At 33.4% G+C, this 22,295-nt stretch overlaps 1 protein-coding gene across 2 annotated transcripts in view; it reads left to right on the top strand.

The window, feature by feature from the left end:
* The window catches only part of LOC105208727 (relaxin receptor 2), a 63,547-nt gene that overhangs the window by 21,147 nt on the left and 20,105 nt on the right, over positions 1–22,295 (top strand). For both annotated transcript variants that reach the window (XM_029037956.2, XM_011178726.3), the window contains exons 2-7: positions 1,507–1,689; positions 12,571–12,945; positions 13,358–13,472; positions 13,852–13,923; positions 15,218–15,295; positions 15,743–15,814. In XM_029037956.2, coding sequence (XP_028893789.1) covers positions 1,623–1,689; positions 12,571–12,945; positions 13,358–13,472; positions 13,852–13,923; positions 15,218–15,295; positions 15,743–15,814 — 779 coding nt within the window. In that variant the 5' untranslated portion in view covers positions 1,507–1,622. The remainder of the gene's footprint in view (positions 1–1,506; positions 1,690–12,570; positions 12,946–13,357; positions 13,473–13,851; positions 13,924–15,217; positions 15,296–15,742; positions 15,815–22,295) is intronic.

Here is a 22,295-nt window from a genome sequence, read left to right on the forward strand (position 1 = left end):
AATTTTCAAAAAAAAAATATTTTGAAATTCAAAAAAAAAACTTTTTTTTTTTATTATTTTTCATTTTTTTTCTCAATACAGCAGCATTAAAAAAATATAAACAAGAAACAAGCACTGACTACAAGTAAATACAATTGTTTGGCATAATAAGTGGAAAGTGATTATTGCAGCAACAACAACAATACAAATAGCTATTCTAAACAAAAATGCTTTATAAATTGTTAAAAATAGATCAGGTCAAAAAACAAAAAAATTAAAAACAAGAATCGAACATTTTGTGCGTGCATGGCTTTATTTGTTTGTGTGTGTCTTCACTTGCAAGACTGTGTGTGTATGTTTGTTTCCTCTTGGGTTTGTGTGCTTATGAGGCCACTCGCGGTAGTTTATAAATTGTTGCCGTTGATGTGATTATTTGCTGGCAACACATGCGATATCTTGCAGATGAGCCGGCGATCAGTCGAACAACCGAGCAGCGCGATCACTTCGCCGCCGCCGCCGCGCTTGTGTGTGTTATATTGTACCGTTACAGCTGTGTTTGTTTGCGCTTTTTGCGTTTTCTCAATGTGCCGGTAGTATAATTTCGCATATTTGCTTTTCTTTTCTTTCCGAGGGAGGGGGGTGAGGTGGATGCATTTTGTGTCTAGCCGCTTGCCTCCATTTGTGTGTGTGTGTGAGTATTTCCCAGCGTTCGAAAAGCGGCGAAATTGTTGCATTGCAATTTTGTGTGTGAAAATTGGCAATTCCAGTCGCCAGCAAAATCTTAAAATTGAAGAATTAATGATAGCATGCACTTACCATACAATTTGGCTGATCAATAAAAGTATATATAGAAAATTAACGGTTGTTTGTGTGTGCGTTTTTCTTAAATTTCATTCATTTTAATAATAATATTAGACATTGTTGCTATCAATTACTGCATCTATAACGGCCTAAGTGTCTGTGTGTTAAAGTCGTAATAAAAATTGGTCATTAAATTCAATCTCTACAAGTGTGTGTGTGTGTGTGTAGGCGGAGTGTGAAAATTCTCAAATATTTGTGTGTAAGAAAATTATTTTATCTATTTTCAGCTATTCTAATAAATATATTTTTATAGTTTGGTAAAAGTAATGAAATAATTAATAATTTCGAATTTCAAAGATAATTGACCTTGAATTTTTTTATTGTTATTATCGTTGAAGTAAATTTTGAAATGAAATTTGAAATTTTTTAATTCAAATATTGTTGTGTTTACAATATTATGATTATTAACGGAAGTTGAAAAACAAAAACAAAAATAAAAAAATATAAAAATTGTCTAAAACACCAAATTTGAAAAAAAATAAAAGAAAATTAAGAAAAAAATAAAAGTAAAGAACTTATGTTTTTATTAAAAAAATTTTAATTAAAAAAATTAAAAGAAATATTTTTTTAATTAAAAAAAATTTAATTTTTTTTTTAATTAAAACAAAATTTAATTTTTTTAATTTTTATTTAATAAATAAGAGTGTTTCTATTCTCTACTTTCAGTGAGTTAAAAACCCAAAATTACGTGGTCAATACTTAAAAGAAATGTGTTGCAGTATCTGAGTTTGGATTTCAGGTATTCTGCACACTAAGCAAACGCAACTGAAATAGTTTAACGAATGACCTTCGCAATGATTTCTGTGAGGAAGCATAGCACACGATTCGTGTATGTGACGTTGGCTATTGGTAAGTCATATTCAATTTTTACTCTATTTACCAAGAATGCTATTTACCAGTAATGAAGAAAATTACAAAAAAAAATAAAATCTTAGTAATTTCCTGAAACATCATAAAATTTTGAAAATTTATCAAAAATTTCTTTAAAATTAAAATTTAGTAGTTTTCAATATTAAATGCTCTCAGTTATCATTCGCACAAATTACAACTCCTCTAGCTTTAATATTTCCAGAGTTACAGGCAATTAAGCACTGAGACTGAATTTCTTCAATTTCCATATTCTTACAATTTTTACACATTTCTTGTACGGAGATAGTTGCTTAAATTTAATTTCTTCAAAACTACAAGCGATGAGCTTTCCAACACTGAAAGTTTCTTAAAAATATGTGAAAAATTGAGAATATTATTGTCATTCGGCACAAAGTCAATTGAAAGGTTGAAAATCACTATGTTGGAGCTAGAGCTTAACCTCCCTTGAAAATAGAAACTACCGCGGCAGACATCAATTAAAAACATACTTGACTTCCTGCTAAATGTAAACAATTAACTTGATATCACATTTTTCGCGAATTTCAGCTCGCGTGACTCCTAATTTAATCACAGTTGACCTCCTGAAAAATGTTAACACTGAAATCAAAATTTTGAGAAAACCCAAAAAAATCTAAACCAAACTTAACCGGCAACTTCCACATAAATTACAATAATATTCTAAATTTTTCGAATATTTTTATGAAACTTTCTGTGTGGGAAAGCTTATCGCTTGTCGTTTTGAAAACTTTAAATTTAAGCAACTGTATTTATTCAAGAAATTTGTCAAAAATGCAAGAGTATGAAAAATAAAGCAATTCAATCTCAGCACTTTATTGCTCGTAACTCCGTAAAAATTTAAAGCTAATGGGCTTGTAATCTGTGCAAATAATAGCTGAGAGTTTTTCTTTAGATATAGACTATATTTTAATTTTAAGGAATTTTTTGAAAATTTTCGACCCCAAATCCAAATAGAGCTGAACTCAAGTGACACTTCAAAATGTAAACAAACCTGCACTCACGTGACCACAAACAAGATCCATCTTGTCCTGAATAAAAATTTATAAGATTACACTTAACCTTAAAATAAAAACCAAGCGTGCTTTATCGTGAGCCCACTTACGTCACTCCTAACCTCACAGGGCATTTAAAAAATTAAATAAATTGAGGCTCACTTGATTCTAAAGTCACGTGACCGCTCAAAATGTAAACGAACCCATGCCATAGGTCAATGACCTCACCCCAAAATGTAAGCAAACCCCTCCAAAGGTCAATGACCTCATCCCAAAATGTAAACAAACCCCTCTAAAGGTCAATGACCTCACCCCAAAATGTAAACAAACCCCTCTAAAGGTCAATGACCTCATCCCAAAATGTAAACAAACCCCTCCAAAGGTCAATGACCTCATCCCAAAATGTAAACAAACCCCTCTAAAGGTCAATGACCTCATCCCAAAATGTAAACAAACCCCTCTAAAGGTCAATGACCTCAGCCAAAATGTAAACAAACCGCGGCCAAAGGTCAATGACCTCAGGTTTGTTTACATTTAGAAGATCACGTGATGTCAGGTTTGTTTACCTTTTGGGGGATCACGTGATGTCAGGTTTGTATACATTTTTGGGGGATCACGTGATGTCAGGCTTGTTTACATTTTGGGGATCACGTGATGTCATTGACCTTTGGGTGGGGTTTGTTTACCTTTTGGTCGAGGTCATTGTCCTTTGGCCGAGGTTTGTTTACCTTTTGGCTGAGGTCATTGACCTTTGGCCAGGGTTTGTTTACCTTTTGGGATGAGGTCATTGACCTTTGGCTGGGGTTTGTTTACCTTTTGTGATGAGGTCATTGACCTTTGGTCGGGGTTTGTTTACATTTAGAGACGTCACATGCCTTCAATTTTTTTTTTTAATTTTTGAGAAGACACTTGGGGCAGGTTAAATTTTGTAAGGGCCACGCAAAGTCGGTTTGTTGACATATTAGGGGTCACGTGAGCGCAAGTTTTGTTTTAGGTTTTTAAAAGTAACATGTGGGGTAGGTGTGTTTACATATCGAAGGGTAATATGAGGTCAGGTTTGCTTACATTTTGTTAGGTTATTTTTTTTTATATTTAACGGTGACTTGAAACTATGTTTAAAGTTAAGTGAGGGACCACGTGAGGTACAACTTTTTTCCGGTTTACATGAGTTCTAGTGAGGCCAAGCTAGAGGTCATGTCAGTGCAATGAAAAAAATTTCGTAAAACTATGAAAATTTTTCCAAAAATCGATTCAAATTGAAACTTAGTTTATATCTATAGTGGATGCTCTTAGCTATCATTTACATAAATTACAAGTTCCGTATCCATAATTTTTACAGAGTTACGGGCAATATAGCGCTGAGATTGAATTTCTTTAATTTCCACATTCTTACATTTTTGGCCACTTTCTTGAAAGAAGGGACATATCTAAATTTAAAGTTTTAAAATCTATACGCGATAAACTTTCCAACACTGTCAGCTTTATACAAATTTTCGAAAAATTGAGTATATTGTTGTAATTTGTATTGAAGGTACTGTTCAAGTTCGGTTTCGAATTTTTCGCGTTTTCTCAAAATTTTGAGATCAAGATAGTTAAGATGAAGATAGATGAAGATATTTGTCAAAAAGGTATTAGTTATTAATCTACAATTCTATAAGTGTTTTACTCTAAACATTAATTGATTTAATTAAAATCTTAATTTACGCAATTAAAATCTAAATTGACAGAATTAAAACATTAATTCACTCAACCAATTGAACGATTTTAAAAGCTTTTAGAATATATATTTTCAAGCAATCGCTTACAACATTCTGACACTTTAAATATCTCTTAGTGAAATTAAGTGAATTTACATAATTTACTGACCTTTTGTTAGTATATTTATATCTTTTTTACGTTTAATGCCAATGAAAGCATTTTTATTTGTGCTTTATAAGACTTCACTGCTAATTTTTAAGTACTTGAAAGTAACTGTGTCAGAGTTGCCCTTTTATTGGTGTGATTTGTGTCTGTCTGTCGTAGTTAAAAAAGTGGACTTACATACTTATTTCAAGTAATTCTCTGTTAAAAATGTAATTAAAATGTTATTAAACATGTTGAATAGCAGTAAATTGCGCTCAAATTGTGTTTGAAGCATTGGGGGAAAGGTTTCACCCTGCAAACATACACAAATTTCTCTGTGAGTGGATGTGTGAAGATACTCATTCAGGCTTGTCCATTAGCATTTTAATTACGTTTTTGGATTCTGTTTTTATTGTGTGCTTCTATTTTAATCCCTTTTAACATGACATTTAATATCGTAGAGTCTCCCACAGTAGTCTGCATAAATTATGCCAATTTTTTTTTGAGGGTTCACATCATTTCCATACATTATCGCAATGCAATTTTACCTCAAATTCATACGTGAATATATGTGTATTGGGTTCGAGGACTCGGTTGTAATAATATAAAGGCTTGCTAAAATACCATTACCTGTACATACGTATCCACTTTTTTCAACTTTGTTAAAAAAGTGGTGCCATTTCGGTGATTTCGGTTGGGTGTATGCATGTAAACGCACCCATATTGCTTTTCGAACATTACAGCTGTCATAATACTCAGTGTTTTTATAAAATCCAATGAAAATGTACTAAAAATGCTATTAATTTACATCGAAATACGTATATCCACAAAATTTACGTGTATTTCATTGAAAATAAGTACAAATCACTGTCACCATAAACACTATAAATTGCCGTTATTTATTTTATTTACTTCAAGTTCATGGCTTCCTGCAAGTCTTAAATTTGTTGAACTTAATCCAACGATCAGTTTCAATAAAGCCATAACAGTTTTTGCCGCACTCTGCCAAAAGTTTAATGAAGAGTGTCAGTCGATGAGTAAGTGAGGACGTGCGTGTGTTTGTTTACTTTCGGTGACAGTTGACAGGCCGCAGGTAAATGACATTGTCTGCTGTTCAAAAATCGAAAATTTAAGTTTACATTTGGCGCTGGGCTCAGCTGGTTTTGGCAAAGACAGTAGGCAGGCACTTTGAGGCCATTGGTAGTAATATTGCAGCTCTCGTTCTCTTTTGTCAGCTTTTGTTTGAATCAGTTATACGTTTTAAGACTATTAAAGAAATGTTTTAGCTAGGCCGTCGACGTTAAACTTGTTCTTTTGCTGAATTTGTGATATAAATTTCTTGTTTTGTTATAAAATTCTAGTTACCTTGCATACTTTTAGGCGCTAAAACGTCATTTCTTTACAATTTCTTCATTCCGACAAAAGTTTAACTTTTCTTAAGCTTAACTTCGATTTTGGCTATATTTCTTAGTATAATATGTAAGCGGAAGGTTACTCATCCATTCCGAGGCAGATTGATTTCGTATATGCACATATTTTTTAAAGCATACCTTTAGGTTGCAGCGTATTCTTTATTTGAGGGTTTAAGAAAAGTTGTTTAACTACGAATTTGGCATTCCTTCTTAGTATAAAATGTTGAAGGAAGTTTTGTTATCCATTCCAAGGCAAGATTGATTTGGTATCGGCTTCTTTTTTTCTAAAGCATACCTTTAGGATGCAAAGTATTTGTTATTATTTGTATTTGTATTTAATATAGAAGGTTGCATAAAGTTCTTTCAATGGCTAATATTTTCTCATGTAGGCTTCTAATCTGAAAGCGATTAACTTCGTTCAAGAACAAGTTTCTCAAGTGCAATTCAACTTAGAACCTTGAGAGTGTGTGGTAAAGAGGAAATTTTCAAAATTTATTGGTTCTCAGCTCTAAATTTTTTTTTATAAACATAAACTGAATTGATCATTTTTATTTCGTGTCGGTCTTGTGTCGAAATATTCACTGATGTAACGAGTTTTATGGAAGGTAGTTAAATTTATGATTAATTGATTTTTTTATATGATTTTTTATTTAGATTTTTTATCAATATATGATTTGATAAATTATTTTTTTAAATGTTTTTTTTTTTTATTGACATCTGTTATCAGAATCTTTAAAGCAAAAAAGAAACGGAAATATGTAATTTATGACTTCATTTCCTTTCCAATACATTTCATATTTATTATCCACATTTTTTTTTTTGAGTTTCTTCTTGTAATGACCGTCATGTAAACCTACGAAAATCCAATACGAAATTTATGGACTGCGAATAATTCGCATATTTTCGCATTACATTGCGCAACGAAAAATCGATTAATTTAAATTTAATGAGGCTACAGAACGCTGGTCGCCAGCAGCTGGAGTAATGAAGAAACGCACGAAATGTATAAAAGTAATAAAATAAATAAAATAGCAGAAACAAAAAAAAATATTTTTTTCATATAAATTATAAATCACTTTTATTTTTTAATAATTAACTAAAAATATACATATTTTATTGCCTGCCGATAAGAAGAAACCACATAAATGAAATGTGGCAAATCATTTTCGCATATTTTGTTTTTATCTGTTTTGCTCTTTCGGCGGTGCTTTAATGCTTAATGACCCTGTGTGTGCGCGCCGTGTCAGCCAAATGCCGCCACCGCTGACAGCAGCTGTCAACACTTCGCCAGCAATTGTTGTACTATTGACTACAGCAACATGAATATATTTGTTTATCAGTGTTATTAACGATGAAAAACAAAAAAAAATACAAAAACAACATTAAGGAAAACAACAAATTATTTACAGCTCAAAAAACGTGTTGCAAGTTTATTTTTGTTTTTGCATTGTGATTGTCGGCCGTGGGCGTTCGCTTGAGGCTGTGTGCAGTGCGGGGGGTTTGTGTGACAGTGGCACATAATTTGAGTTTCTGAAGCGTTGAAATGTGCTATTCGCAACTTGTATATTGACATTGATTCATTTATTTATTGCCGCACACAATTTTATGCAATTTCACAATTTCTTTTTTGTTTAAATATTTGTAAATAGCTAAAAGTGATTAATTAATTACGCAATGCCTTCAATTGATTTCCGGTCACATGTTTACTTAATACAGTTTGAAAGTGATTGATTTGAGTGATTGAATAAAACCAGTTTCCAACTTTTTGTATATAAGATATTTAGCATACTTTTGAGCGCCAATAATTTTGATACTCGTATTAATATGACCTTTCACACAGGGTTGTCATGCTCCAAGTTTATACCAAGAATTCATTTCCAAGTAGAGAGAGAGTAGAGAGATATACCGCTAAGTCCTTTGAATCAACGTTTGTGTAAATAGGGGTATAATTAAGGTATTTCTATATTACAATTAGCCCCTGTCACTTAGCGCATCCGAAATTTAAATATTTTAAAGAGGGGTGTATGCTATTTCCTATAAAATTTTTGATAAATACATTCTTTTGTTGCAGCGATAGACTCGTATTTACAATTGTGCTGAAGTACTAGGTAGGTAGGTAAAGTGGATGTCTCACGTCGCACTTAGCCCTTTAGGAGGCCCATTATGACTCCACCGGGACTATAATCCCCTCACACAAGTCTTGATAAACTGGTTCAATTCAACAAGTTTTGTAAATGCAACCTCGAAGACATCGGCAATAAAATCATGTCCGATCGTTGTTTTTCTTTTCCTGTACAAGGCTTTGCATCCACATAGAAGATGTTCTACAGTCTCCTCCTTTTCTACTTCTTGGCTGCTTTCGCAATAGTCATTGTATGGTGCCCCCAGTCTACTGGCATGCCTACCTGTTAACACTCCTACTCGTGTTTTTAAGTACATTTCCATTCAAGCCACGTAGACCAGGGAGTCCTGCTTCCAACCATTTAAGTGACTCTATAGCTTCCGTTACTGATCATTAGCTCAGACTCAAGCAGTCTTGAAATCTATAATTCAGAGCAGTGTGGCAAATTTACAACTTAACATCAGATCTCGCGCTTTGTTCAAACGCAAAGCCTTTAGAAACATAAGCATTGAGTCACTTAGACTCTGATTATCAATAAACCTATGTCTATTCAGAGCCATTACGGTTGCATGCAGCCAATTGTCGTGGGAACAGAGACCGTTAGTCAAAGTATCTTGCTTAAGGATGATATTTTAAGCATTCTGAAGACTTAAGAACGAAGGGTCTAGAGCACCATTAGACATGTTCTATTAGGAATAGTTTTAGTAGAAGCTATGGAGAGTTTTTAAGTTTAAAAACGTCATAACTCAAAAGTATTGGTTTCATTTAGTGAATAAGAATTGTCATGTGTGTCGGTTTGGTTTCATATATATCGAATCAGATCTATGATTATTACATTGTTTTCGATTCATGGTACCGTCGCAATTTAAGATCTCCTATTTAATAAAGCTTAGTATGCTATGCATTGGTGTCAGAAGACAAGAAATCGATTGAAATATTGGTTGTGATATATAATTTGAACAAAGGCGTGAATTTTCGATTTTGCTCCACCAGGTTTCACTGTCAACTTGTTTATTTATCAAAGCTGAGCGAAAGAAATATATTATTCTTCGTCATCGATGTCTGATTTTATTATGGAGGATATTATTCAATTAGGCCTGTCTGTATATTTCTATAATTTCCGTTTACGGTTATAAATAAACGCAGATCTATTGTATTTACTCAATGGGCGCATGGCGATGGAAATTTATGCCGCTTTCCAACACTGTTCATTCACAGGCAGGCAGGCAGGCAGGCAATCTGTCGAGTAAAGTCATAAAAATCTTCGATACATTTACGAGCTCACCTGCAACGGCATTTATTGCCGTACAAGTTTATGCCAATTCCGCTGTGTTCTTGTTATTGTTGCTATTTTTTTTTTGTTGACATAATTGTACTCGTATTGTATACGCATTGTCGGGCATATTATTAAGGCAGCCAATTTTAATGGATAAATAAAGCGGAGGAATGGCAAGAGGAGAATGGGTAAATGGAAATGCGACGACCAAATACCGTGACCTTGGTCATTTATGGGCGCAGCAAGACATAGGGGTGTCGAGAAGGTGCGAAATAAGAGGAAAATAAAGCATACAACAACAACAACACAAGTGAGCGCAAAAACTCGCAAGCAACACGCACAGAAATAGCAAAAGAACCAACAAAAACAACAAACGAAATGCAGAAAAATATATATCAGCCGCAACAAAAATAACAACAACACAGTGGCGTGGAATGCTAACGATGCAGGAAAAGTAAATAAAGTGCAGATAACAATAAAAACGTAGCCGTTTGAGGTTATGTCGCTATAAAATAAGACAAGAAAGTAGAAATTGGCGAAGTAAATGTCTGCGTGGTCTTACAGTGTGGCAAATGTGCGAAGTAAAGTGTTAAGGGAGCAGTGCGAAAGAAATGGCGACAACAACACGAAACAAGCGAAAATAAAAATTGCACATATTTCATGATTATTCGAAGCGGTGAGTGCTGCAGCAATAAAGCAGCAAGCGATAAAAGCCGAAGACTGGCGACTGCAGGCGGCTGCAGACGATTTGGAGTGTTGTCGCTGTGTGGCAAATGGAGTAGTCAGTGTGGGAAATACAGAATATAGAGTAATGGTATTCGAAAGTTCTTAATATCTATCAAGAACCCATAAGCTCGGTTTGGATCTTCAGAATTTTTTGATCTTCAGAAATTTGGGATCCTTAGAACATCACTTCATCATCAAACAATGTCGGCCTATATATTCAGAAGCTGTTGGAAATATTTATCGGACCGATAAGCTTGCCTTAGATCTTGACAAATTTGGGATCCTTAAATAATGGTAATTTCATTATAGAACAATGTCGACTAAGATCTTCAGAAGGTGTTAGAAAACTTCATCGGACCCATAAGCTCTGTTTGGATCTTCAAAAATGTGGGAACCCTAGAACATCAATTCATTATTGGACTTAAAATCTCTGCTTTGATCTTCAGAAGGTGTTGGAAAACTTCATCGGACCGATCATCATTCTGGAAAAGACGCACGACAATCAGATCGGCACCCAACAGCATTTTGTCCACTTCAAAGCCAGTTTATCACTGACAGGAGCTGCTTTTCCTGTTGCTGACTGATACATTTGATATTCCTGCGAAACTCTTACGGTTATGTAGAACCCTCTCGTGCGGCTTCTTCCATATGATGATGGAAAAAGTGATACGTTCCGCTAATCTGAACCGCAGTATGTATTCTAAAATAGTCCGAAAATGTTCCTCATATATTTTTATAGACCTTGATCCACAGACCTGAAACGAAAGCACTGTTAACGTGAAACTAACACTTTGCCTCTCAGAGTGAAACCCCGGAATCAAAATACCGAAATTTAAACTCCAAAACATTTTATTTTTCGGGATTAAAGCCATCAAGCGCCTTGGAAAATATATAAACATAATAAAATGCAATAGCGCTTTAAGAAATAGGATATATGCAGCTTGTTATCAAGAAGACAGCAACTAAACCCAAGAATCGTTGAAGAAACGCATTAGCAGAAGCAAACAAAAAAGCAAACATTGCAGTCCGCATCTAGGTCCCCAATGCGAGCAATAAAAGTCAACCGAAATGGCGTTACACGTGTCGTTAACATGCAGCGCACGAGCGCTTCCATCCATCCCCAGCAATGTGGTGAAGAGCGAACGGGCGTACTAAGTTGCGGTAAATGCAAATAATCGCAAATAGTGACAGTGAACTACAAGAATAGACGTTCGCAGCCAAGCAGCCAGTGTCCACTATCTTGTGGCAACAAAGCATTTTCCAAGTGCGACGCCACGTCATTGCACTCGCAATGTATCGTTCGGCGGGTGAAAGTGCAGCAAACTATTGTGTATCAAGTCGGACAGTCACACTGCAATAGACATTACAACAGCAATAAGTCTTGATATATTAAAAGCTGCTTCCGAGAAATTCAATTGTTCAAGCTCCTCCGTAGTGGGCGAGTGTCTGAGTTCGTAGCGCTTTGCGGCGCACTATCGTCTGGTACTTGCAGTTGGCTGGTTGCCATACGTGTGATGAATGCGACACTTCCATGTGGTTGCGTGGTCACTTGACATGGGGGCGCCGACATTTGTCAATACTGTTTACTCGCCGAGACGAAGTTATTGAATGTGTATTGTTGTAGAAAGTGTGTGTGTGATTGTAATTGATAGTGAGAAGTTGCCAGTTTTTTTAGCAGCTAACTTTTTGTGCGAAAATCGGAAAACCTTCCCTGTTATAATTTGGCCGATTGCCATAGCTGGGGCTTGTAGATTTATATGTGGTCTAATACTTCTTTGGCTGTTATTTTGTTAATTGTTTAATTTTATATTCAAGAGACTACTATTTCTGTTAAAGCAATCGGCCTTGACACTATTACTAATTAATTTACAAAGTGAGAACAGTTTATAAGGCAAATAAGTTGCCAGAAACAGCGATATAAAGCAGTAAAGCTGTAGTAATAACGTGAAGTATACGTACAATAATGTATAGTATGAGCACAATTTGATTTTAACACCAATTTTCTTATTAATACAGAAACGTTAAGGGGAGAACAGTTTATTTGTCCATTGACAAAAGATATATAAAGCATGTATGCGGTAAAATTGTTCCATTTATGAAAATAAAACGATAATTGCAGATTTAGAATGGGAACAGTTTGAGTGGGATCAGTTTTTTTGCTGCAATATTTGCTGATATGATTAAATTAAATGTGTAAATTATGCGTACACTTATTTAAGAGTCATAATTCTTTTTTTTGGGAACAGTTTAAGTCTATATTTGGACTTACATTTATATAACATAATATCGATAATTAAAATTTGCTAACTTAAAATTTAAACCGAGAAACTGAGATATATAACATTGTTGCTGTCAAATTTAACGCACATTACACATACGCCATGCAACAATGCCCATTCATCATTGAAAACACTTCACTTTTACACTTCAAAAATATATATTAATGACTATCAAACACATTTTCCTCCACAGTTTGCCTGCTGCCCACACCAGCCACAACATTCCTACCGCTTGCGCTGCCTACAACCACCACCACCACAACAACAATAGCCGCAGCAGTGACAGCGAACACTGGCCGTACAGCGGCAGCAGCGCCACCCAACAACAATGAGCTCGCCGACACAATTATAGCGCCCGATCTAATGGACCAATGTCCAATGGGTTACTTTCATTGCAATGTGTCGGCGCAATGCGTGCCGCAGCGACTGAATTGTGACGAGAAGGCGGATTGTGACGATGCCTCGGATGAGTGGAATTGCGTCAATGATGTGGATGCGAAATTTTGGGATCATTTCTTTCGTAAGCAACCATATGGACGGCATGACGATGTGCCGGTGGAGACGTGCTGTAAGTGGCTGGAGCGTGTAGCTCTGAGTGTCTGCAAGCATATTAAAAATAAAAGTATTTGAGGTTATGTGTGGCATGTGTGTCATGTGTGCCACTTGCCAAGTGATATGAGTGACAGTTAATTTAACAGTTATTGGCGCAATTGCCTTGCCGCATGCAACGTCACAGTGACAATTTAGCGTTAGTTTGTCACTTAATTGCTTGGCCAAAGTGGTCGCACACTTCATTCGGTCATTTATTTTTCGTTTTTGTAATTTTATGTTGGTATTGAGCGTCACTTTGTTGTTTGCCGCTTGTTGATGGCGCTTTGCTTTCATTAATCTTATTTGGTTGTAGTCTATAATTATTACAAATGCCACTCTCATGGCCGCTTTAGTCGTTTCTCACGTATTTCCACACTTTTCATTCGCAGATTGGCTCAACAACACCAACTTCAGCTGCCTTTGTCGTGGCGATGAGATTTTATGTCGTTTCCAGCAACTAACGGCAATGCCCGCCAATTTACCCGCCACGGAGCTGGCAATGCTGTAAGTATATGACGATAGTGAATATATTTTAATGTGCGCTTGAGTGTCAGCGACAGATTTATGCGCGTTTAAAATTGCCACTCACGAAAAAATAAAATAAAAAACAAGCTACTAACGCAGTAAAGTTAAATTCTTATTTATTAAATAACTTTTACAACTTTTGATTGCTGTCACTGCGCAGTCACCAGGCAATGCTCGTTCATGTGAAATATGCGCTGTTCATAATTTTATGGATTTTTTTTTGCTTTGCGCTTTGTTTAATATGAAATTAATTCTGGTTTGATTGCATTAAAAATTAATTAACACAGTTTATGTCATATTGAATTGTATTTCTCAATTAGTATTAAAAAATAAAAATGATTTATGCTTCCTGTTGCAGTGATTTGACCGGAAATAATTTTCCAAACATTGACGAAAACTTTTTTGCACAGCTGCCGATGGTTGAGAGCCTGTAAGTATGCAAGAAGTTATTAAAAATAAGTTTTGCGAAGTAGAAAATTAACAGTTATGAAAAAATAATTATTTTAGTTAGATTTTAAAAGCTGATAATTGCTGTAAATATCATATATTTGGAGAATATAACATTTTTAATTTCTTCGAATCCCTAAATAAAAATAAATAAATTTAATTAATTAAATCAATTAATTAATTTTAATTTAATTTAATAATTAATTTAATTAATTAATTTTAATTTTTTTGCTTCGAAAGTAGTTAGTTTTTTTTTAATTTTTTTATTAATTATTTTGTTTAATTTTTTTATAAAATAATTTATTTTATAAAATAATTCTTTTTATTTTTATTTTTTATACATATTATTTTACATTTTTTGTAAAGTTTTTTGTTATTATTTTTTTTTTAATTTTTCTAACATTTTCTTAAATATTTTTAAATGTTTTTTCTCCACTGACTAAAAATTCAAATTGTTAATATAATTAATTTCTGACATTAATTAATTAATTTTTAATTTTTTTGCTTCGAAATTAGTTAGTTTTTTTTAAATTTTTTTATAAAATATTTTGTTTTATTTTTTTATAAAATAATTTTTTTTTAACTTTTTTGATACATATTATTTTAAATTTTTTAGAAAGTTTTTTGTTATAAATTTTTTTAAATATTCTTTTTTAAATATTTTTTCTAATATTTTATTTATTTATTTATTTTCTTTATTTATTTATTTTGTTTTAAATTCATATATGTATATTTTAATTATATGAAAACATTTGCTAGTGACTGTAACACCGAATTAAGTTTTTCTATGCACTTTTAGATATTTCTAATTAACTTTTTGATACCCTCCTCCTAACAACAACTTACTGCGCATATCATTTATCGTGTCCCGCCCCTCCCCGAAAATGTGAATTTGAAATCAAAATTAGTTTGATTGTAAATTCCGAGCACACAAACCTCAAAACTATACCAACAAGGCAGACGTGTGGAAAAATATTTTAACTTTATATACACACACATACACTGGCATATATGGTAATTTATAAATGTGCTTTGCATAAGAGGGTGTGATAGAGACACATTTTTGGAGAAAATGAAAAATAAAATGCCAGTGGATTTGAGTAGATTTTTCGGATTTGAAGAAAAAATATTGTATAAAATTAATTATATAGTAGAGATAGATTCTACTTTTTACATTTTATTTTAATTTTTTATAACCTTAAGTCTTCAAATTATTTAAAACAACTGTTACTTTTGCATTCATATTTAAGCATAAATATTTTTTTTCTTATTTTCAGTGTGCTAAAATTTTGCTCAATCGAACATCTCGCAACATTCGCATTCAGAAGACTCTCTGAGATACCATTGAAAACGCTGTAAGTTTCACAAAATTTTCTATTTTTAAATATTTTTTTTACAAAATGTTATTTTTTTAAATATTTTGTGAATGAAAAAAATTTAAAATATTTTTTTGGAGGTAAAATTTTTCATAGTTAAAATATATGATTTAATAATAATAATACATTAGTTAATTCTTTGAATTTTTTTTTTATAATTTTTAATACTTGTTTTTTAATAATTTAAATATTAAATACATTTTTTAATTTTTTTATTAATTAATTAATTATTTTTTTAATTTTTTAATTTTTTTTCTTCATGACTACAATTTTTTTTATAAATTTCAGTAGTATCCAATTTTTGATATTTTTATTTTTTTTTATAAAAATTCATGTTTTCCAATTTTTGAGAATTTTTGAAAGTGACTGTGAATTTATTCGTGTTTTATATCTATTAATTACATACTTTTCTATATTTTGTTCAAGCTATTTGGATGAGAATAAAATCACCAGCCTCTCGGAAGATTTATTTTCTGCAGGAAATTCCCTAAAAACGCTGTGAGTAAAAAATTTAAATATGATTAAATTAAATTCTTAATTTTTATAATATCAAATTTTTAAAATTATAAACAAATTTGAAGAAAATTAATCATATTAGCATAAAAAAATTAAATTTTTTTTGAATATTTAATGAATATTTTTATATTTTATTGTAGTAAATGAGTAAATGATATATATATTTTTGGTATTAAAATGAGAAAACACAATTTTTATTATTTTCATCAAAAAAGAAAATTTATTTATTCCTTTTTAATAATTCTAAATTACTTTAGAAAAATATCTAACTTTCTGTATTATAATATTTTTTTTAATTTTAATTTTATTTATTTAATAGTTTTTTCATAAAACTTCAGTTTTCATATATTGTGTTAATTATTTAGTTCAACATTAATTACCTTATATAAAAAAATTTAAATAATCTACTCCAATATCATCATTAAACATGCATAAATGCATGACTTTATAAAAAAAAAGTAATATAAGTTGCATGTACACACACACACGGTTTCCTTGCCTCATTAGTCACAAGTGTTTGCTCAAGTGGCACACTCATATGAAAAGTAAATGAGCTTCAACTAACCGTAAAATCGTGCGCTCACATAAACGTTATTAATCATTTCTTTGCTTTCGCAAGTTGCTGCCTTTAATTTTGTGCGTTTGTAATTTGAATGGCATACAAGTCTCTGTATACACACACACACAAATATGTGCCGGGCATTTGTGGTAATTATGCGTAATATATGAGGCCTTTTGGCATTCGCAACGCTGCACAGCGCTCTATCAGACACCTACACAACCACACATTTGCGGTTTATACGAGCATATAATATCAAATGTATGCCAACCACATATTTGCTGTGAATGTTGCGTATACGCCATGGCGCACATCGTGATACTTGATTTCACATTTTAATAAGCCAAGCGCAGCGCAGTGTTATTGTTGTGCCAATCATATTGTTGTTGCACAATATTTATGGTTAATTAATAAAAAGTATGCCACAACGCGATTTGTTGTTGTTGTTGTGTTGAAATTGCTTAATTAGTGGAAAGTTACGTATACGACATGGCACATCGTGCTGCGCCTGCAAAAACGCAAGAAAGTGTGTGTGTGTGTGCGCTGCCGCAAATGTGTCGTTTCACAGATAGCACTATCAAATTACGTCGCTTACGAGATAAGTTGCAGGAAATGTATGTCATTTCAACGGAACGAGTGCAAAGCAAGCGTGTACTCTTACGCTTTTCAGGGCGAAATATTCATGTGAAATGAATTATTTGCGCAATATTGTCTGCTATACAGACGTGGTTATTTTAATTTTGTGCAATTTTGCATATAAGTGTCCATTATAAGCCATTTAAGCGCCAACTAAGCGCACTGGTCTGCAGTTAAATGCTTACTAACTTCAATTTTCTACACTCAAATGTGTCAGGACTTGTTTCTTATTGCCTGATTAGAAACACTGCTTCCTTGTTGCAACCAATAATATGCGTGTACAATATAAATTGCACTAGTGTTTCAGTCTACATGCATGTGTCGCTTGTCTTTTGTCTTTTACACACCTCGTTTGCCATACTTCAGCTTGGCAACTCCGCCTGCTGTTTCAATAATACACACACAGATACACAACACATCCTTAGTGTTTGCTGCTTTGTTCTTTCGACCATTTGCGTAGCCATAAATGTCAGACACAAACGCATTTGCTGCTATGAAGATATGACTTCTCTGCTACTTATATTTGCCATTGTACAAAAGTATTTCTAATATTTGCGTTTTTTATCTGCTTTTGTTGTATTTTGCTGTACTTTACTCTAACTCTAGCGACCGTTTGCGTTGATTTTAACATATTCTAGTTCCTTGTTGCCTTGCAAATGTTTAGCATATGCAGATAATTTGCATCAATACGGTCCACTTAAGTAAATTAGTTTTCAGTTTGTAGTGTTTTCGAACTTGATACGCTTATATTAAAGAGTTATTCAACTAATTTGGTCGATATATTGAGTCAAATAAGCTAGAATAGTAACTAACGCTGCGAAATTTGAAATTTCTCAGAATTCGAGTAAAAAAACATTGCTGATTTTTGCCAATTTCCTCCATGAAGAATATAAATATTACCCTGATTCATTTTTATACTCTCTCAACATGTTGCAAAGAGAGTATTAGAGTTTTGTTAAAAAAAACGGTTGTTTTATGTCGTAATACTAAGCGAGTTAGATATAGGGTTATATATACCAAAGTGATCAGCGTAACGTGTTGAAACCCGGTTGTATGTTTGTCCATCCACCCGTCTGTCCGTCCAAGCGATAACTTGAATAAAACTTGAGATATCTTAATGAAACTTGATTACGCGTTCCTTGGCACCATAAGAATATTGGTATTGTAAATGGCCGAAATCGAACCACCGGCACGCCCACAAAATTGCGATAACCGAGAATCTATAAAGTGCTATAACTAAGCCATAAATAAAGCAATGGAAGTAAAATATGGTACAGAGTATCGCACTAGGAAGTAGCATAGTGGGCGTTGCCCCGCCCCCTACTAAGTTTTTTGTATATATCTCGTAAACTTCTAAAGATGTATCCACCAAACTTTCTGAGGTCACTTTCTATTGCCATTTCCTTATACAGTCTAAAAATGATATGGTATAGTAATGGGTTTATGTTGAAAACTAATAATATTGAAACCTTAAATGTTCTGGTAAAGATGCTACAGAAGGATTGCACTCAAATTAGTATACAAAATTTGGAATGGGTTCATAACATTTTCTTGGCATCCGAATTATATAATTTAAAAATGGCCGAAATCAGTTCCCAATCACTCCTATTTGCTTATACCACAATTTCTAAGTCCAACTTATTCATTCAATTTACAATCTATAAATTAAACATCAGTGAATATAGATATAAATTTACACAAATACTGTTTTTCTAGTATGACATCATCAATCCAAAAATCGCCGAAATCGGGGTGTAACTTTTCAAGGCCTCTAATATAGAACATGAAGACCTCAGTGCTTCTAATAATTTTTTTACCGAAAATATAGGTAAGTCTCTCAGATATTTTGAAGAAATTCGGTGGGAAGCTTTTTTCTATAATTATGTGCCTCTGTCCTAAAAAAGTGTGAAATCGTGATAACTTTCCCTGGCTTCCATATACTTAATATTAGAGTTTTCAGACATCCGGTGCACTCTATTCCGTTTATATGGGTTAATATGTGAGATACCTTAGCAAGATTAAGTGAACGTATAAACTTGAATATAATGGAGCTTCGTGGTGAAAATGAGTGAAGTCGGTTTAGGAATTGCCCCAGAACTCATATGCTATATACATATAATGATTTTCATTGTTCTATTGGGCTTTATGCCGAATATCCCAGTTGTGCGTTATCTTAAAAAAACAAGAAAAAACGTTTACTTCGGCTGTACCGATGCTAATATACCCTTCACAGGTGCATTTCTTTTAGTAACTAAATCTAAAGACGTAAGAAAAAGTAAGTAAAAAAAAAAAGAAAACATTTTACTAATTCTTATTAGCCGGGTTGTTTGCTAGAAACATTAAGGTTATATAGTTAACCGATCTGAACAATTTCTTCGGAGATTATATTATTACCTTAACCAGTAATCCATGTCAAATTTCGTGAAGATACCACGTCAAATGCGAAGATTTTCCATATAAGCCATTGATTCCGATCGTTCGGTTTGTATGGCAGCTATATGCTATAGTGAACCGATCTGAACAATTTTTTCGGAGATTAAATTATTTTTATGAACAATAACTCACACCAAATTTCGTGAAGATATGTAGTAAAATGCGGAAGTTTTCCATACAAGCCCTTGATTCCGATCGTTCAGTTTGTATAGCAGCTATATGCTATAGTGATCCGATCTGAACAATTTTTTCGGAGATTAAATTATTTTTATGAACAATAACTCACACCAAATTTCGTGAAGATATGTAGTAAAATGCGGAAGTTTTCCATACAAGCCCTTGATTCCGATCGTTCAGTTTGTATGGCAGCTATATGATATAGTGATCCGATATCGGGAGTTCCGACAAATGAGCAGCTTCTTGAAGAGAAAATAACATCTGCAAAATTTCAAAACGATATCTTAAAAACTCAAGGACAGACGGACATGGCTAAATCGACTCAGTTAAACATACTGATAATTTATATATATGTATACTTTATAGGGCCTCCGACGCTTCCTTCTGGGTGTTACAAACTTCGTGACAAACTTAATATACCCTGTTCAGGGTATAATTAAACAAATAAATTGCGGGAGTATAAAATATTCGGTTACACCTGAACTTAGCCCTATCTTATTTGTTTCTTCGTGAAATAGTAAAAACATTCAGCAGATCGTTTTTTTTTAACTTCCAAAAATGAATATATAGTAGTTGTCAACGTAAAGCGTTGCCAGAATTTAATTATTTTTACTCTGACTGCGCTGCTGCTAAATAAAATTAAGCAAATAATATAAACTTTATTATTAAAATAATTTTAATTCCAAGAAATCCTTCTATGTGTCTCTGTGTTTTAGTTTTCAGCTTGAAGTCATATTTATTATACAAAATTAGTGCCAACAATCCACTAATTTATGTTGAAATTTCAGCTTTACAAATCATAAAATAAAAAGTTTCTTCTTCCTAAGGTGGGGCACGTGTTGCCACTACAAATTTTTACCAGGAAATCTCATGTGACTTTCCTGTGACTTTCCTATTACTTTCTCTTAGCGACAGCTTTTATTTAGAAACTAATAAATTAGCATTATAATGGTTGAAACTAACTTCGCATATATGTTAATAAAAATCTCATTATTACTTTGTGAAGTAATTAACTTCCGTTTGTCATATATTATATTTCGCTTACTATTTCGTCATGCAAATTGCATGTGTGTTACTCATACGCACCGGTGCACCGACTAGAAATTGCACGCGCCTGAAGATATGCAATAGAAAAGAAGCGGAAAGCACACTGTGTCACTGCAATCTCATCCTCACACACACGTGAACTGAAGTGTCGTGCCGCTGGGCGTGTTGAGCAAATAACATTCTTTATCCTTCACAGTACAGCCATCACAAAGGACACACAATTTGCCTAAATCATAATTATAATGGCCTGTCATACTTGTAATTTGCTAGTCAACTCGCTTGAATACTTGAAAACTACATAGAAAATGGCGTCAACGAAGCTGGAGATTTTACAAATGTGTTGTTGTAGCTTTTGTTTTGCAGTTTGGCACTTAATTTGGGGCAAAATTGTGTCGGCCGCGTCTCTGCTGTGCACCGCAATCGTGTTGTACGTGGGCGACAGTTGTTGTTGGTGGAGTGTGAGTTGGTGCCGCAATTGTTTGTTCGGCGGTTAGCGGTTGGCGGTGGGCGTCTGTCTGGTCACGAACAGCCTGTGCTATTGTTTGGCGCGCAATTGTTGTGCGGTTTAGTTTATGAACTTGCAACGGCAAGTTGCACTTCTTGTGTTTTCCCCGAAGTTGCTTAAAATAACTTACCACGGGCACTGTTGACTAAATTTTAATTTCCGTTAATTTGTTTGAATTGAGTAAGCGTATTGTTGTGGAGGCAATTTTTTTAAAGGCAGAGTTCTCTACAAATGACAGTTAAATTGATTGAAGGTAACGGTATAGTGTTGCGGGTGGTTTTAACAAAAAAAATATTGATTAAAAAATAGTTAAAAATAGTTAAAGAAATTTCACAATGTGCGCTATTTTGTGTTTAAGAAGGTTGCCAACTTTTTAAAATTTTGAATTCAAAAAAATTATTGCGAAAGCACATTTTTACATTATGGAGATAACAAAATATTAGGTCTACAACTTTGCTTCCGCCGTTTTACAATAGATGTCTAGGGTCAAGCGCTGGTCTATTAAATCGATTAAATCGTTTTATATCGTTCTTGGACATTTGTGTCAACATTAACCCAACAAAATATTTGTAGAGATCTGTTTGCATCCCAAACGTATTCTTAACGGAAAATGTCACTTTTTGAGCCGAATTCTCGACATTTGCGGAAAATTTTATTTTTCTTTTATAATTCCAAGAAAAGTGCGGCTGAGGCTCACCGATCATTATAAAAAAAGCCTTAAATTTACAAACAAAAACGACGGAAGCAAATTTGTAGACCTAATAATTCCAAGAAAAGTGCGGCTGAGGATCATCGAATGCTTTTGGATACGTACGATGAGGCTGTCCTAAGTGAAAGAACATGTCGCGAATGGTTTCAACGTTTTAAGAATGGTGATTATGAAATCGAAGACTGGCATGATGCTGGAAGGGAGAAGATTTTCGAGGATGCTGAATTAGAAGCATTACTCGACCAAGATGCTTTTCAAATCCAAGAGGAATTGGCCGAATCGTTGCAAGTGACACAGCAATCCGTATCAAAACGCCTCAAAGCCATGGGGATGATTCAGAAACAAGGAAACCTTACGACTTGAAACCAAGAGATGTCGAACGGCGCTTCTTTGCATG

Source organism: Zeugodacus cucurbitae, chromosome 5, assembly GCF_028554725.1.
Source record: "Zeugodacus cucurbitae isolate PBARC_wt_2022May chromosome 5, idZeuCucr1.2, whole genome shotgun sequence".
Taxonomy (NCBI): domain Eukaryota; kingdom Metazoa; phylum Arthropoda; class Insecta; order Diptera; family Tephritidae; genus Zeugodacus; species Zeugodacus cucurbitae.